Source organism: Crocodylus siamensis, chromosome 10 (assembly GCF_052110815.1).
Source record: "Crocodylus siamensis isolate JL-2025a chromosome 10, ASM5211081v1, whole genome shotgun sequence".
Classification (NCBI taxonomy): domain Eukaryota; kingdom Metazoa; phylum Chordata; order Crocodylia; family Crocodylidae; genus Crocodylus; species Crocodylus siamensis.
Genome location: NC_143404.1, coordinates 33,785,919 through 33,803,053, shown reverse-complemented (window position 1 = coordinate 33,803,053; position 17,135 = coordinate 33,785,919). Strand labels below are relative to the sequence as shown.

Here is a 17,135-nt window from a genome sequence, read left to right as displayed (position 1 = left end):
AGTCCAGTCCTCAGCATCACCCAGCCTCTCTTCGTATCTCCACATCTAAAGATTTTAACCTGCCAGCTGCTGCCAAGTGGCCAGCATTTAGCCATGGAGAGTCCTGAGGCAGGCAAGGTTCTGGGAAAAAAAATCTTTATTTTGCCCTCACAAAACAAAGGTCCATGTCTTACTTGGGGGTATGTAGGATGCAAGAAAATATGGCATCTCCTACTTCACAAAATACTGGACCACACTCCTCGACTATTCCAAAGATGCACACAGAGGAAGTAAACTCAGATATCACTTGTAAGGCAAAATAAATGACAGATATTCCACTTGCAGATGAGACTGACACTAGTATTTTGTCATGGATTATTTGCAACCTGGACTGGATCACAGTTTAGTATTGGCATTAGTGAGGTTAAAAGCTAAATGCAACTACAGATTTGGGATCTGTTTCATGGACACAATGAAAGATCACACATCAGGAAGGACAAAAGCCATGAAGGAAAACATCATGGCTCTTCCAAAAGAAAAAAATCTTAGGAATTATGGAATACTGTAGAAAATGAGGGACAGGAAAAGTTACAAGAGGGGCCATAATGGTGTGCTAGGATCATGCATGCATAAAAAAAAAGTTAGGAACATTTCAAGGCACCTGTCTGAAAGAATAATGAGAATTTCTGTTGGCCCGAAAAAGCAGTAACCTATTATAGAAGAAAGCTGACCTACAATCTACAGCTGACAGAATGAGCAAAAAAACCAATGGAAGCAGACTACACAAAAATACTGTGATGCAGGGTTTTATCAAAACATAAAAGCAAACTAAGTGGGATGCAGAAAATGAAGACAAACACATGCATATAATCAAGGATGAGCAAAAGCATAAACCAATTATTTTGAAGTGCTGTAGAAAGTACAGAAAACTGTAAGACAAAACTGTTTTGAAGAAGCTCCTCAACGCAAATGAGGAAAAATAGACGCGAATTTTAAGAACAAGTAAAGGTCTTATTAGAAAGTTGTGGGGGCAGGAAAGGCCACTGGGAAGTGATAATATAAATAGGGAGCTACTGCAAGCAAGTAAAGACGACATGGTAGACAGAATGCACAAGATATTTGGTACAATTTACTAAAAACAAAGAGCCAAGTGATTAGGGGAAAGCAACAATAGTACCAAGTTGTAAATAGTAGTGCAAGAACTATAAAAGGTAACAGTAGAACAGAGTGTATTTTCATAAGGGCAAGGTACAATAGTTCAGTTATTTAAGGTAAGGCAGGTATCAAAAGAATAAAGAACACAACCAAGCCTGCTGCAACAGCTTTGTAGACTTTAGATAAGCTTTTGATAATATCTGGGAAGAGTTTAGAGCAAGTTTTGAAAATGGATGGTATCCTCAAGAAATACTCTTGTATTACACATTGATAGAAAACATCTTCAGCGCAGGCAGAGTGCACCAGAATGAATTGAGTAGTTCAAGGTTTAGGTTAGTACTGGAAGCAGTAATGCCTCTCTCATTGACTTGAAATAGGAAGGATCATGTTATGTGGACAGACTATGAAGGACCTTTGGTTTGGAGACTGCACTGAACTAAGAGCACTAGCATGGGAGGAAATTATATAGAGAACAAGCAAGGAAGACCAGGAAAAGATAAAAATTCAGACTGTGGATCGCCACAGAGACAAAATAAAAGTTAATTGGAGGGCAAAAGGAAAATGAAAGATTGAAGTTAAAAGTAAAGAACTAGACTAGAAAAAATGTAGACTTTTTAGCATTAGTATTGAAAACTAGGCATAGTAAAGATGTATATATAAAGAACCAGTAAGCTACTACCATGTGTAGATAACTAAAAACTGGCAGTCTTAAAAATCTCTATAAAAATTAAACTCAGAGCATATTAATCAAATGTTGTACTGCTATTATTATTACTATTGTTATTATTATTATTCAGATTGTAATGCTGAGTACAAGGTTGATGAGCACTGTAGAACTAAGCAGGCTAATGAGAATACAGCCTCACAAGTAAAGGGAAAAAAAGGTGGAGATAAAAAATGCCCAAAGTAAGAAACAACACTAACAGATGATTAGAGAGCAAGTAGGCATACTGCAGTTGTTTGGGCTTGTGTCATGAATGTATCTTTTCAAGCTTTTGCATATAACAGTACATACCAGACTATAGTGAAAGAGGAAAACAAAGAATGCATGGACAAACATAGCCAGGACTGACATCAAATATAAAGGGTTACCATGCAACCCATTCATTTAAAATTTGGATACACGGTAGGTTCTGCAATCATTCAAAACACCTCAATATTTAGGGTAAAAAAATATTTTGTTCCAAAAAACTAAATTCTTCATTAGTATAAATGACAATAGAAGTTTAGTCAGAAGAAACTGAAGTTCTCACTGTGATGAACTTCTTACGAAGTTAAAGCTAAAACCATGTTTTCATCAAATGAAGTAGAGAAAAATCACTCTCAAAACAGTTTAAGAACTTTAAAAAAAAAGCTGCATATTGAAATCATAAGCGTCAGGCACTTTCATCATTCTAAATATTGCAATACATGAACTAGGATCCAAAATTTTAAGATTCTAATTATGTTTTATATTTAAACAAAACATGGTTAATCCCCTCAAAGCTTTAGCATGTTATGGCACGGAGCCATTTCTTCAGGAAACTGTACTTAATTTAGTTTTCAGTATTTAATTTGTGAAGAATAAATTAAATTATAATTTATATATATCGTGAAAAATAAACCTCGGTCCTGGGGAAGCTTTTTGAGAAAATTATCTTAGCACATATCCACAAGGGGCCAGCAGGGGAGATCATGCTTAGGGGCAACCAACACAGGTTCATTAGAGGCAGGTCCTGTCAGACCAACCTGGTGGCCTTCTATGACCAGGTCACCAAATCCTTAGATGCAGGGGTGGCAGTGGACATAAGTCTTCCTGGACTTTCGGAAGGCCTTCAACACTGTCTCTCACCCCATTCTCCTAACAGAACTGGGGGACTGTGGTGTCAACACCTACACAGTCAAATGGGTTGCCAACTGGCTGGAGGGCCGCACCCAGAGAGCGGTAGTGGATGGGTCCTTTTCGGCCTGGAGGGATGTGGGCAGTGGGGTTCCGCAGGGCTCAGTCCTCGGGCCTGCACTGTTCAACATCTTCATCAGTGACTTGGACAAAGGGGTAAAATGCATCTTGTTAAAACCTGCAGATGACACTAAGATGTGGGGAGAAGTGAGCATGCTAGAAGGAAGGAATAGGCTGCAATTGGATCTGGACAGGCTATAGGATTGGGCGGAAGAGAACAGGATGGGTTTCAACACTGACAAGTGCAGGGTACTGCACCTGGGGAGGAAGAACCAGCAGCATACCTGCAGGCTGGGGAACTCCCTTCTTGTCAGTGCAGAGGCAGAGAAGGATCTTGGAGTCATTATTGAGGCCAATATGAACATGGGCCGACAGTGTGGGGATGTGGTCAGGAAGGCCAACCATACCTTGTCATGCATCCACAAATGCATCTCAAGCAGGTCCAAGGAGGTGATCCTCCCCCTCTGTGACACTGGTTAGGCTGCAGTTGGAGTACTGAGTCCAGTTCTGAGTGCTGCACTTCAGGAGAGATGCAGACAGCATGGAGATGGTCCAGAGGAGGGCCACTTGCATGATCAGGGGGCAGCAGGGCAGACCCTACGAGGAGAGGCTATGGGACCTGAACCTGTTCAGCCTCCACAAGAGAAGCCTGAGGGGGGATCTAGTGACCGTTTACAAACTAGGTCAGGAGGAACCAGCAGGCACTGGGGAAATTCCTTTCCCCCCCCCCCTCCCCCGAGCACTACCAGGAGTGACAAGAAATAACAGTTACAAGCTGGCAGCAGGTAGAGTCAGGCTAGATATCAGGAGGCGCTACTTCACTGTCAGGGTAGCTAGATCTGGAACTAATTTCCAAGAGAAGTGGTGCTGGCTCCTACCCTGGGGGTCTTTAAAAGGAGGCTGGATGAACACCTGGCCAGGGTCATTCGAACACCTAGCCAGGGTCATATGGGTGACCTGAACTTTCCAGACATCTGCTGGGAAGAGCTGTCAGCCAGGTCTGACCTCTCACATAGGTTCCTAGCCAAAATGCAGGACCTCCATCTAACCCAGGAGGTGCACAGCCCCACCAGGGGAGATGCCTTGTTGGACCTGGTGCTGGCCACGGGTGATGACCTGGTGAGGGGGCTGCGGGTGCTCGACTGCCTGGGCAACAGTGATCAACGCCTGCTGGAATTCACCGTCCGGTGCAAGGTGGCAAAGGCCTGCAGCAAGGCATCAGCCCTAGATTTCAGGAGGGCAGACTTCAATAAGCTAAGGAGAATAGTCGGGGAAGCACTGAGGTCCTGGAGGGGAGGGGAACCAGGTGTCCAAGAAGAGTGGTCACTCCTTAAGGAGACAATCCTCCAAGCCCAAAGGGTGGTAATCCCAACACGGATCAAAGGGAGCAGGAGGGCGCACCACTCAGCAAAAGCATCCAGGAATGTCTTCTAGCTAAAAGGGAGGAGCACACCCAATGGCAGGGAGGGACCATCACCAGGGAGGACTATACTGCAGTTGCTCGGGGATGCAGGGAGGCAGTCAGGAAGGCCAAGGCGGAGATAGAACTGGGACTAGCTACCCAGATCAGGGACAACAAGAAGTCCTTTTTTAAATACACAGGGGGCAAAAAGAAGGTACCGGGTAACATGGGGCCCCTGCAAGACATGCTAGGAAATTTGGTTGTCACACCAGATGACAAAGCTAACCTATTTAATGACTTCTTTGCCTCCATTTTCCTGAGCAGGGACTAGATCAGCCCCACCACTGGGCTCCCCTCAGGCCCCAGGAGAGGCTCACCTAGGCCAAGGGTCAGTGAGGATCTAGTCAGGGAGCTTCTGGAAGGACTGGATATATTTAAATCAGCTGGTCCGGAGAATCTCCACCCCAGAGTGCTGAGGGAATTGGCTGAGGTCATTGCGGGACCCCTGGCACAGCTTTACGAGCGCTTGCGGTGCTCTGGTGTGTTGCCAGAGGACTGGAAGAGGGCCAATGTGGTTCCCATCTTCAAAAAGGGGAGGAAGGAGGACCCGGGGAACTATAGAATGGTTAGTCTTATCTTGATCCCGGATAAGCCTTTTGAGACAATTATTCTGGTACATGTCTGCAAGGGGCCAGCAGGGGAGATTATGCTTAGGGGCAACCAACACAGGTTCATTAGAAGCAGGTCCTGTCAGACCAACCTGGTAGCCTTCTACAACCAGGTCACCAAATCCTTAGATGCAGGGGTAGCAGTGGACATAGCCTTTCTGGACTTTCGGAAGGCCTTTGACACCGTCTCTCACCCCGTTCTCATTAAAAAACTGGGGGACTGTGGTGTCGACACCTACACAGTCAAATGGGTCACCAACTGGCTGGAAGGCCGCACCCAGAGAGTGGCGGTGAATGGGTCATTTTTGACCTGGAGGGATGTGGGTAGTGGGGTGTCCCAGGGCTTGGTCCTTGGGCCCACACTATTCAACATCTTCATCAGTGACTTGGATGATAGGGTAAAAAGCACCCTGTTCAAATTTGCTGATGACACTAAGATGTGGGGGGATGTGGGCAAGCTAGAAGGAAGAAATAGGCTACAATTGGACCTAGACAGGTTACAGGGGTGGGTGGACGAGAATAGGATGGGATTCAACACAGACAAGTGCAAGGTGATACACCTGGGAAGGAAGAACCAGCAGCATACCTACAGGTTGGGGAACTCCCTTCTCGTCAGTGCAGAGACAGAAAAGGGTCTTGGGAGTTATCACTGATGCCAAGATGAACATGGGCCGGCAGGGTGGGGATGCAGTCAGGAAGGCCAACCGCACCTTGTCATGCATCCATAGATGCATCTCAAGCAGGTCCAAGGAGGCGATACTCCCCCTCTATGCAGCACTGGTCAGGCTGCAGCTGGAGTGCTGCATCCAGTTCTCGTCGCTGCACTTCAGGAGGGATGTGGACAACATGGAGAGGGTCCAGAGGAGGGTCACTCACATGATCAGGGGGCAGCAGGGCAGGCCCTACGAGGACAGGCTATGGGACCTGAGCCTGTTCAGCCTCCACAAGAGAAGGCTGAGGGGGCATCTAATGGCCTGTTACAAACTAGTCAGAGGGGACCAGCAGGCATTGGGGGAGTCCCTGTTCCCCAAGCACTACCAGGAGTGACTAGAAAAAATGGTCACAAGCTGGCAGAGGGTAAATTCAGATTAGACATCAGGAGGTGCTACTTCACTGTCAGGGTGTCTAGGATCTGGAACCAACTTCCAAGCGAAGTGGTGCTGGCTTCTACCCTGGGGGTCTTTAAGACAAGGCTAGACAATCACCTTGCTGGGGTCATTTGACCCCAGTACTCTTTCCTGCCACAGCAGGGAGTCAGACTTGATGATCTGCTCCACAGTCCCTTCCGACCCTACTAACCACGAAACCATGAATTTAGCACTTGGGGTAGCATGGGCACTTAAGTGCACAGTTGACAGCCCAGAGGTCACAAGTTCAACGCCATGGCAGAAGCACTTACAGCATGGCTTGTCAGATTCCAATGAAATCTGTGAATCCTGCTACATACATAGGTGGTGGAAGGCCCAGGGGAAGGGGCTTATCTGCACCATGTCCCCCCACCCCCGAAACGCAGGGCAGCAGGTAGGACAGCCAGGCTATAGGCTCTGGGCTGCTACAGCTGGGGAACAGGGGGAGAGGCACACTCACAGCCAGGATTGCAGCCCTGGCATGTGGATTACTGCCTAGCACGATAGCCAGGCAATTCTATGAAGGGGAAGGGGAATGGGGGGGGGGGCTAGATCAAGGCCCCCAGTGAGGGAGGGAGTGGGGCAGGGGCAAATGGGACTACCAGAGCCCTGGGTGACTAATGCAAGGGTGTGGGGAAGTTCTGAGATGCGAGAGCAGGCTGCCGTTGTGGGCTGAGACTCTGCACCCTGCACCACTGCCCTGAGAGACACAGAACACCACGTGCCCGCCACCAAGCAGGCAGACGATGGAGTGCAGCCTGGTGGCAACAGGCACAGTGGTGTGCTGCTCCCAGGGCAGCGGGGCACAGAGCTCCAACCTGCAGTGGCAGCCTGCCCTCACGCTGTGCACAGATTGGGGGGCATGTGCCCCAGGGTATATGCAGAGGCAGGACCCTCCCTGCACTCCTGGATGAGCTGCCCAGGGCTCCAATATTCCCAGACACCCACTCCAGGGCCCCATTCACCCCAGTCCCTGTCCCACTCTCTCCCTCACCGTGGGGCCCTCAACCTGCCCCTTCTCCATGACAGACTTACCTGCTTGAGGTGGGGGATGCAGGCGCACACAAGTGCATGCATGCTCAGCCCCACAAATAATAATTTTCTCCTTCTACCTATGGCTAAATACCTTGTCACAAGGACGCAAGAAAGGGAAGAAAAGGAAGGAACAGTTTAGGCACACTTGCTTCTGCCCAAACAAGCAGAAGAGAATGGGCTAGACCTCTTGAAGTCACTTGCAGCCCTGCATTTCTATTGTGCATCTCTTCATGAAAATACGATACAGTTCAAAGCCTGCTAGACTCAAGTCTCTCTTCTAAAATGTTAAGAGAGAAAAGAAACCAACTAACCAACTGGAAACCCCCCCCCCACAATATAACCCGTGGATACTCACATTCCCCATATATTCAGAAAGTAGATCCTGCAGAGCTTGCCGCACTGCATTGCACTCAGCAACAATACGCTCTCGTCTATCATCACGCGTACAGGATGAATCGGCCATTAAGGCTGCTCCACTAATTATGCTCTCCAGACGTTCTTCCAAGGAAGGGCGAAAACGTTCCTCACTGAAGCTCAAAGGATCCACAATAATTTGTTTCTAGTAAAAGAAAAATGTATAATAAAAAGTAATCAGTAACTGATAGCACCTTGTTACTTTAATTCATCAGAATGATCCAATCTTAGAATTGTTACAGTATCCATGAAAGAAACCATATTTTGTTTTTTCGGGGTTTTTTGTTTGTTTGTTTGTTTTTACAGTAGAAACTTACTTCCCTGTAGATAGTCCAACAAAATTATGAGAAACCTCCCCTATGCATTAAAGTTTCTGGACATTTCTTGCTGTTCAGTAATGTTGACAGCAGTTAAACAAAACTTGGCCACAAGAAAGCATATTTGAATCTACATATCATGCAGTATTGCCAGCATAAATCACACCACAGCTACTGAATTCTCAGTAACTGCATGTCAATCTAGTCAAATCTTAACTATTTGGCTTGTTAAATGTTACCACCCCATCATGAATGAACAGGGAAACTTTCTAAATTATGCTCTTTGTAATACATTGCTCTAATTTATCCAGTCTCCTTCTTCCTTCCCCCTCTACATAATTACACAGAGGAATATAAAATTGTTCTCAAAAGTTAAGTGAAAACAGGTATAGTAAGGTTTAAAATGTTACAGGAATCATTTTTTTCAAGACAGAGCAAAGAGCAGGTTTATCGTAATTGAGTATTACTACAGTACAACTTATACTGACAGTGTTTTGGCTGCATCAGCAATTCTAGTCCAAATCCCAGTGCTACCATAAAAATTCTGTGCAGGCTGAAACTGTATACTAGATGTCACCCCACAGCACTTAAAAGTATTTCATTAAAAGAATCTCTGTATTATGGAAAAAAGAACATACAGCTGTTGCAGGTTGTTTAATGCTTTAGAACAAATCCTGAAATTTTTTTTTAAGTTAAAACTGACCAGTCTATAACTACACGCAAGTCGCATCCTTTCTGTGCACTGAACACTTCCTCCTCCAGAACACAATCATAAAGTTTGCCACTGAACTGTCAGATGCATAGGTTCTCTGGAACTCAGTATATTGTTACTCATGCATTTATTGCTACAACAACTTTTACCAACAAAATACAACTTATTCACATGTTACTGCCACTGAACAATGTTTTACTTTAGCTATAGGTAGAATTCCTGGGATCTTCAAATACTTATTTAGAATGATATCATGCCACTTAGTTTTAGACATTTCTACCCATTGTTAACACTATCTTATACTTAGTCAGCAACACTCATAATCTCGATATTTCAAGCTGGGCCAACTAAGCCATTTCCAGGCACTGTCAACTAAACTAGGTCTTGTTTAATCTAATCAAATCACACCATAGTGCCAAAAACACCTGCCAGAGCCCCAAACTGATCTACAAAATGGTTTTTAAGTGTTGTAATATGGTTAATGAACCAGCAATAGTGGGGCTTTTTTGCAAACATTCCTTTGTGCAGACAGCTTGAAAAATAAGGTAAGAGTTCTATGTAAGGTAATAGGTTTTACACACACACACACACACACACACACACGTATATTTAAACACATATTATTTAAGGAAAAGGTAAAGATTGTAGTCATGGCCTTTCACTGTATACACATTTTATTTATATTGCAAAACTTTTTGGGAAGGTGGAGGTTAGGGTACTAAAAACATATTTTTGGAGAGGGCAAAAAAGGGCAAAAATTTGTAACTGGCAGGCAAAGACAGCGAGAGGTATAGGAAAGAGGCAGGGTGAAGGACTCCACAACAGAAAACATTCACTACAGCCATTTCTAAAGTCCACTTTTTATTTACTTCTAGAAATGTTGGTACCACCTTCTTTATTAGTCAGAGATCTCTTCATTGCAGTTACAAAAAGCCAGCTTCAGGAACAAGTATGCTCAGTAACAGTTTTCTATTATTCTTCTATTAAATGTGGCATAAAATGGGCTACTGTTCAGCATTAAAGTATTTTTACTGGGCTTGCTTGAAATGGACTCCATGTATTAATACAGCTATTCTGAACCAACATCAATAACTTCGAACTCCACATTCCATAATCTCCTCCTGGTATAATAAAGCCAATTCCCAAATAATTCATCTGCCTGTGAAAAATCTATCAGAATCTATCCCACTTTGTTTCACTGTCTTCCTATAGTAATTTTTTTACTGATTTTCCAGGAGCTGGACAAGTGGGCCACATAATCCCAAGAGGTGAGAACAACCTTTGCAACAGGCTAGCCAATTCTAAAGAGCCTCTGGAACAAGGCAGAACTATTTCAAATCAACTAATGGTGTTTAGTCAAGGATTCTAGTCTTGCAAATTCTTTTAGTAGACAAATTCTGACTTCAGCCTTAAGATATAAAACAATACATCCAGAGCCAGAGTCCTGGAGACTGCAGTTGGGCAATGACATTTGGAACAATGATTTTCCACTAATCCAAGAACATATAAACATACTTCACTTCTCAGTAAGATGCTAACAGCACTATAAAAAGCTACTAAGAACACATTTACTGCTAGTTAAAGTATTTCTAGCATATTACAAGAATCCATTAGCTGGCAGAACACATTTACTATACTATGTAGAATTACTAGTTTCCAAACAGCAACCAGAAGAGAATGATAAAGTCTCTCGAGTTTATTTATCCTTCATTCAATCCACAAGTCTCCAGCCATAAGAAATGGTGTAGTTCCACTGTGTGGGCGATATAAATCCTTGTTTTAGAAATAGGAACATAAAAGGGTTTCAACTGTGAACACAACAGAGGGCCTTTAAATACCATCCTAAATATCACTCTCTACTTAAGAAACACAGCCTTTGTATAGTTCTGTAACAGATTACTCTTCCACATACTACAACTTCCATGGTGTCAACCACCTTCCTGATGTTTTTCTTGTCTTTAACCAATTTATAAGCAGCAGTCTTTGAAATGAAATATACAAAGTAAAGTTACACTGTGTGTCAAACAGGTTTAATACTTACATCAAAGTTGTTGAGCGCATAAGCTAGCTCTCCCCCTCCACCCTGGGGTTGGGTGCCATCATCAGATGCTGTAGCTTGGGCTGCATTTGAAATGCCTGTGACTGCCTGTTGTAATTGTTTGTAGATCAAGTCCCGGTTAGCTTTGTAAGCAGCTACATCAGGATGCTGCAGACAGGCCTGAGAAGCAGTATAAAGTATTGGAATATTTTTCTGTAGAATTCCTCTGGCTGCAGCCATCTGATCACGATGGCCTACGTCCTTCAATTCCTGTAAAAGAACAAAAACAAAACAAGTTATCAACATTTAGAGAAACTTACTATGCTTAAGATCTACATATTTTTCCCTTTTAATAAAGCTAAAAGTACATTCTTTACCCAAGAGTAGGTTAAATCTCAACTAAGCAACAGTTCTTTCCATGTCTGTAGTTAATAAAAGTTTGGTTACATTTGGAACACAACAGTAGCTCATTAAGTAATGACGCTGCATAGCAGCCCCAAACTTAACTTTTTAAAAATTCAAATGAAGATATTTATTATTTGACATGACAAAGTAGATGATTCGTTTTCAGTGCTAACAACTGGCCTAGACATCTACATTGATGCTTTATTTCCTAATGTTCAGGAAAGTAAATGAATGTGTAACAGAACAGGGTGCAATGATTATATGTGCTTAGTTTTTTGTTGTTGTTGTTTTTAAAACGGTCACCCAAAACCAAGCCAAACTTTGGAAAAAAAAACCCAACTGTTTTCTTCAACCAGGGTGCTGCAGCATCCTGGGGTGCCATGTGTTGCTGTTAAATGATAATAGTACTGTTATGTGTACAAACACCTATCTATGAGATAAACCCAGAGATTTCAAACAGGAATCTGCAATGTCAAGAGCATTCAGTCCTGTTCGGTCCAAGTTCTCTGCAGCAAGACAAGCTGCTCTATTATTTCTCCATCATCCAAAAAAAAAGGAAAGCTAGGAGCTGGCATTTTCTGATGGATGCCTCAAGTCTACAAAGATTGAAAACCACTGTCTTAACCCCACTCTGCATTCCAAAACTTCCTCCTAAAATCTCTTAGATGTAGGGATACTTGGTTCCTGTAAGTAACTTATACTTCTCTGATCACAGGAAGAATCCAGAGCCTATTCCTCTAAGGCTCATCTCTGAACACGGCTCCCTTCCTACTCCTTTAGCAGGGGTGGGGAAGGTAAAATTCCTTTCCTTTTACAAAAGCTTTCTGATGGTGTCAAGGTTGGGATATAAGAAACAAATGGACTTTTAGAAAAGGAGTGTTTCTACAAGATGTATGGAATGGTTAAGTTTCTATTTAAGAAGATCCCAATTGATCAAATGTTAAGGTTACAGCTCTTTTCTACATGGTCAACCTTCCACCCTACAGGACAGCAATTTTCAGTATATGCAAAACTTAACATTTAAAATGGTGGGATTATAAGTCATGAAAATGTTATTCAAAGGCTGAAGGACTTGAAGCACTCACTGGGGTTTTCTTTTGTAAAATTTACTGCTTTCAAGGACCCTCTTGGTGCCTCAAGCACACATATAGCAATGATCTTCCCCCCACCCTTTTCTTTTTTGGAGCTGGAAGAGTAAGTTTTTGTATCTTACAAACAGTATATTTTTCCAGTCTAAAAACACGTTATAGTATACCCAACAGTATGATGTATATAATTCCCTTCTCCTGTTCCTCCTCAGGTTTGAATAGCATTACAAACATTGAATAACAAAGAGTGAAAAGGAATATTTTATTTGAATGATCCTTTGCTGAATAAAATCCAAGAAAAGGAGTCTAGTGAAACTACACACAGAAACATGCTCTGGATCAAATCCAACTGAAGTGCAAGGTCATTAGTGTATCAGTAACCAGGACAACCTTTTTCAAAGCAAAGTAAGAGATATTACCCAAAACAAAAGAAAAAATTAATAGAACATTAAAAACACTTTTCATTCTATGAAAGCACCAAAATTCAAACAATAACATCCCATTCTCTCCCCTTGAGTTTCCACACTAAGTAGGATCCCACTGTGTTATCATAAAAGATGTCAATGTCATCCTATCATTACTATTAAACATGGGTCAGGAATCTTTAGATTTCATAAAAATCGGGGACAGTGACTTAGGATTACATTCTACTTGCAACCGATAGACGCTAATACAGCCTCATAAAAATACCTTTTGGTATTTTTCACAAAAGAACGAGATACCTAATAAATTGTGTGAACTGGATAAAAAGGAAGAATATTTTTAGCTGCTTGTTGGAATAAACCCTAGTGTATCCCTCTAAATAAGAAAACTAGTAAATCATGAACATTCTAAGTGACACCTTATTTTCTTCAGTTCAATTTAAGAAATTGTTTTGAGCATTTAAAAATATTCTCAGTATACTCTCCGCTGCCACCTGGGTAAATGCTAACCATATAATCTTGATACTTGAGCCTTCCCTACATTTAAAAGTGCCTAGGTATAAATATACCTCTGTATTTACAATGGAGGTGCCGCTTCATTTACCAATTTAGCTTATTCCATTGGAGGAACAGGTTTGAGTTCTCAGCAAAAGGACTTTATTGTACAACTGCATGTACCCCAGGCTTTTGATGGCATAGCAATGTAATTTTAGGACGTATTTTTTTTCCACTCAATCAATAGCTATGTCAGTAAAATCTTTATGTAGACCAAGTGTTCTGCGTTAGTACAATGCTGTTTTTATGGGCCACTCACTGAAATTCATGTGGTACTTAATCTCTTTCGAATATATCTTTAAAAATACATTTAAGTTCTAGCATTACTAATATTTTATAATTGATCACTGAAATTTTTATTTATATTTCCAATATTTACGCTCTTTACCTTTCTTTTGAGTTAAATAAACATGAGCACAAAATGACTTTTCTTGGCTTTATAGGCCTTTATCAAAAGATACAAGCTTGATTAAGATCAGTACAGGGGTAGGAACAGAACACAAGAAGTACTTGAAATAAAATTTAATAAATACTCCTTAAGGATCTGTCCACACATGCAGGCATGTGTGCTTGTAGCAGCTCAAATAGAAGTGATAAAAGTGTGAGCTGGGGCTTTTTGCATCAGCACATGTGCCTGGATATGCACTTCGGTGTGGTGCAAGTTGTGCCACTTGGGGCAAAATAACCCTGCCTGACCCTCCCAGATCTACAGCCAGGGGGAGCTAGAGCCTGAGGCCAGCACCTGTGCTGGCCCTAGCAGTGTAAAAAGCTGCCCTGGCAAGTGGCTCAGGGCTACTTGCTCTCAGGAGCTTCTGGGGCCCAGCCAACTGGCACTTGGGGACACTATCCCTTGTGCCAGCTGGACTGCTGAAGCAATCCTGAGAGTTCCCTGCACCCTCTACCCACTGCAGCAGTCTGGCAGTGAAGGCTGCTGCCTGGCTGTGACCTGCTGCGCACATGCCAGACCCAAATGGAGACTGCACAGCCAGTACAGGCATCTGCCCCTCTGAGCCAGCAGCCAGTGGGCTGTGGCTGCAGAGCTGGCAGTAGTGCTGCAAAAAGGCCACGTGTGCCCCGCCCAGCCATTTGGGCAGCTATCGGCTGGAAGATGTTCCCAGTGTGGTGGCCTGCTTTGAACAGTCAAAGCATGTCCTCCTGGCCCCAACTGGCCAGGAGCTCAGCCAACTCCAGCTGCGTCCAAGGTGCCAGCTCTGCGCAGGCTCCTCTGCCTGGGTCCTGCCACTTGCCTCCCTAGCAAGCATTCATGTTCCCTCCTAGAAAACTGAAAAATCCCTGCAAAAAAAATCCCAAAGTCACTCTGTAAAATACCCCAAAATCCATGTTCATCCACAATTAAAACACAAGACCACTATATAGACAGAGAGAGTGAGACAGACAGAGACCAGCTGGGCAATGTTTTATTGATAAATCTACAGTGTTAAAGCAATTTGAAAGCCTACCAGTGTCTCTATCATCATAATAAAATGAATTCTAAATACTTACCTGTATGTTTTATTGTTTGCCTTTGGTTTTTTTACCATAGAGCAGTTAGACCTCCCCCTGACCCCTTCGCTGACCAGAATGTGGGGACAGCTGCCTCTGCAGCTACAGCTCCTGCCAGCAGGTCTCATCCTGTCTGGAAGCTGGGTACGCAGGGTACGTACTGGGGGAGACATGGGGTGTGTGGATAGGGGTGGGTGGATCATGGGGGGACTGTGGAAGAACTTGCCCCCTGTCCCCCCCGCTCATGGACTGCCCCCCCCACAGCCCACAGGCCCCACCAATCCCCTGGATTGCTACCCCACGCAGCCCCATCCCCCACCAGCACCCCTGATGGTTCCTCTGCCCTGCCTGGCCCCACCTCCCCCCTCTTGCAGCCCCAGATCCCTGATGGCTCCCCTGCCTGGCTCCAGCCTCCCCCATGGCAGAGCCCCCCCGCACAGCACTGGGGGTGGGGAGCAGTGGGGACAGGCCACGGCTGCCTGCCACCCGCACTGCCACTGCCCCACTGTGCAGGTGCAGCCCAGGTTGGCAGGGTGCTGCATGGCTCCGCACACTGTTAGGCAGCTGGGCCCACTGTGGCTATCACCTGGGGCTTGGAATCACTCAGCCTGAGTGACCCCAGCTGCCTGACAGAGTACAGAGCTACGTAGCACCCTGCCGCCCCCAAGCAATGGGGCAGTGGCAGTGTGGGTGCCAGGCAGACGGGGCTGTGGGGTGCAGAGCGGGGGGCCAGGTCCAGCTCCCTGCGGCTGGCATGCTGCCTGCCTTGTACAGCAGCATACATCTGGGGGAAAGTGCTAACCATAGAGACACTATGGGTGGCTACCAGAGTGTCTCTGTGGAGGACCCAAGCCTCTGGTTGCTTCACAGCACAGTCCTGGACCATGCCCTGCCCAACTTTTTCCCCCCAGGGTATTTTTTGACCCCTGGATATCCAGAGGACTAATTTAGCCCCTGTGTTGCAAATCTGCAGCAGGGCAAATTTTTTTTTTGTTTTCACACATGCCTCTTGCAGCAAGTCAAAGGGCTTTGAGATGCTGCAAGAGGCACGTGCATGCTCGTCTGGATGTGCCTTAAGAGTACAAAAGGTAAAAAACATAAGTCAATAACCTTTGGAGAAAATGAATAATGCTGAAGTCATTAAGACCTGTTAATAAAGCAGGAGAAAAGCTCTAAGCAGGTTTACTTGTATAGTATATAGTACTTCCCCCAGCTTTGGGAACTACTTTGGAAAGATTCTACAAAACCTGTTCAGATAGCTGAATACATTCAGCTCAGTGAAGCCACAACATCTTGTGTTAACATTTATAATTTCACACATTATACTTAATGTAAAATTATACCAAAGAACTCAGATACTGCATCCAGTAAAAAAGTCTCCCTCAGAGACTTTAAACCCATGGCAAAAAATGCAAAATGAAGAGAGATTTTAGACAGACAGACATATGCACAAAATTCAGATAAAACATCGTCTCTTACTTTAGTTTTTTCATTCATATGAATAAAAACATGCATTATTGCTGACACTAGAGGCTTTAATTCTTATAAAACAGGAACTCTAATGCAATTCATCTAGAATAACCACACTATTTCAAACTAGCAAGACAATTTACCCATCCTTACTTTTCAATGTAGCTGACATTTATTTGCCTATAAGAATGAGTTATTTCAAAGACACTGAACAAAATGCATCTTGTACACAATTTAAGATTAAGCCAGAGTTCACTAGGTTAGTCACACGTCCAACATCTGAACAGAAGAAAATGCCTTTTTAGAGCCTGCACAAAAAATGATAACTAGAAAAAAAACTGCTGAAGTATTCATTTGCTTGAGATAATCATCCAAAATAGAAAAGCCCTAATTACATGCAAAATTTCTGTTAATACAATGCTGCTGCTAAGCCTACCAGCCATCTGCCCTCACAGAAATGTAGATGACTCCAAGGGCACCTATAATTCTGTTGCCTTGCTTATATGAAATTACTTTGCTTTTCTGTCTGAAAATGCTAATGTAAGGCAGCATTAAGGACTCCTAGATTCTAGCCCTACTCTGCCATGGATTACACAATGACCTTGGGCATGTCATTTCTTCTCTCAGCATCAGATCCCCCATCTACTAAAAAGGAAAACTGATACTGACTTTTTTTGCAAGGAATTGAGATTTAGGGATGGGAAGTTCTATAAAAAGCACTCATTATTAAAACTGTTTGTCCAATGTTGCCAAGTTACGGTGGCTATGGGAACCATGAGTTTGCACTTAAATGTATTACAGGGGCAAATGTGAATAGGATGGGATTCAATACTGACAAGTGCAGGGTACTACACTTGGGCAGGAAGAACCAGCAGCATACCTACAAGCTGGGGAACTCCCTTCTTG

At 43.7% G+C, this 17,135-nt stretch overlaps 1 protein-coding gene across 2 annotated transcripts in view; it reads right to left on the bottom strand.

Annotated features, from left to right (window-relative positions):
- CTNNA1 (catenin alpha 1) overlaps positions 1 to 17,135 on the bottom strand; it is a 179,234-nt gene that overhangs the window by 118,837 nt on the left and 43,262 nt on the right. For both annotated transcript variants that reach the window (XM_090064372.1, XM_090064371.1), the window contains 2 exons: positions 10,790 to 11,056; positions 7,661 to 7,864 (listed from right to left, as the gene is read on the bottom strand). In XM_090064372.1, coding sequence (XP_089920498.1) covers positions 7,661 to 7,864; positions 10,790 to 11,056 — 471 coding nt within the window. The remainder of the gene's footprint in view (positions 1 to 7,660; positions 7,865 to 10,789; positions 11,057 to 17,135) is intronic.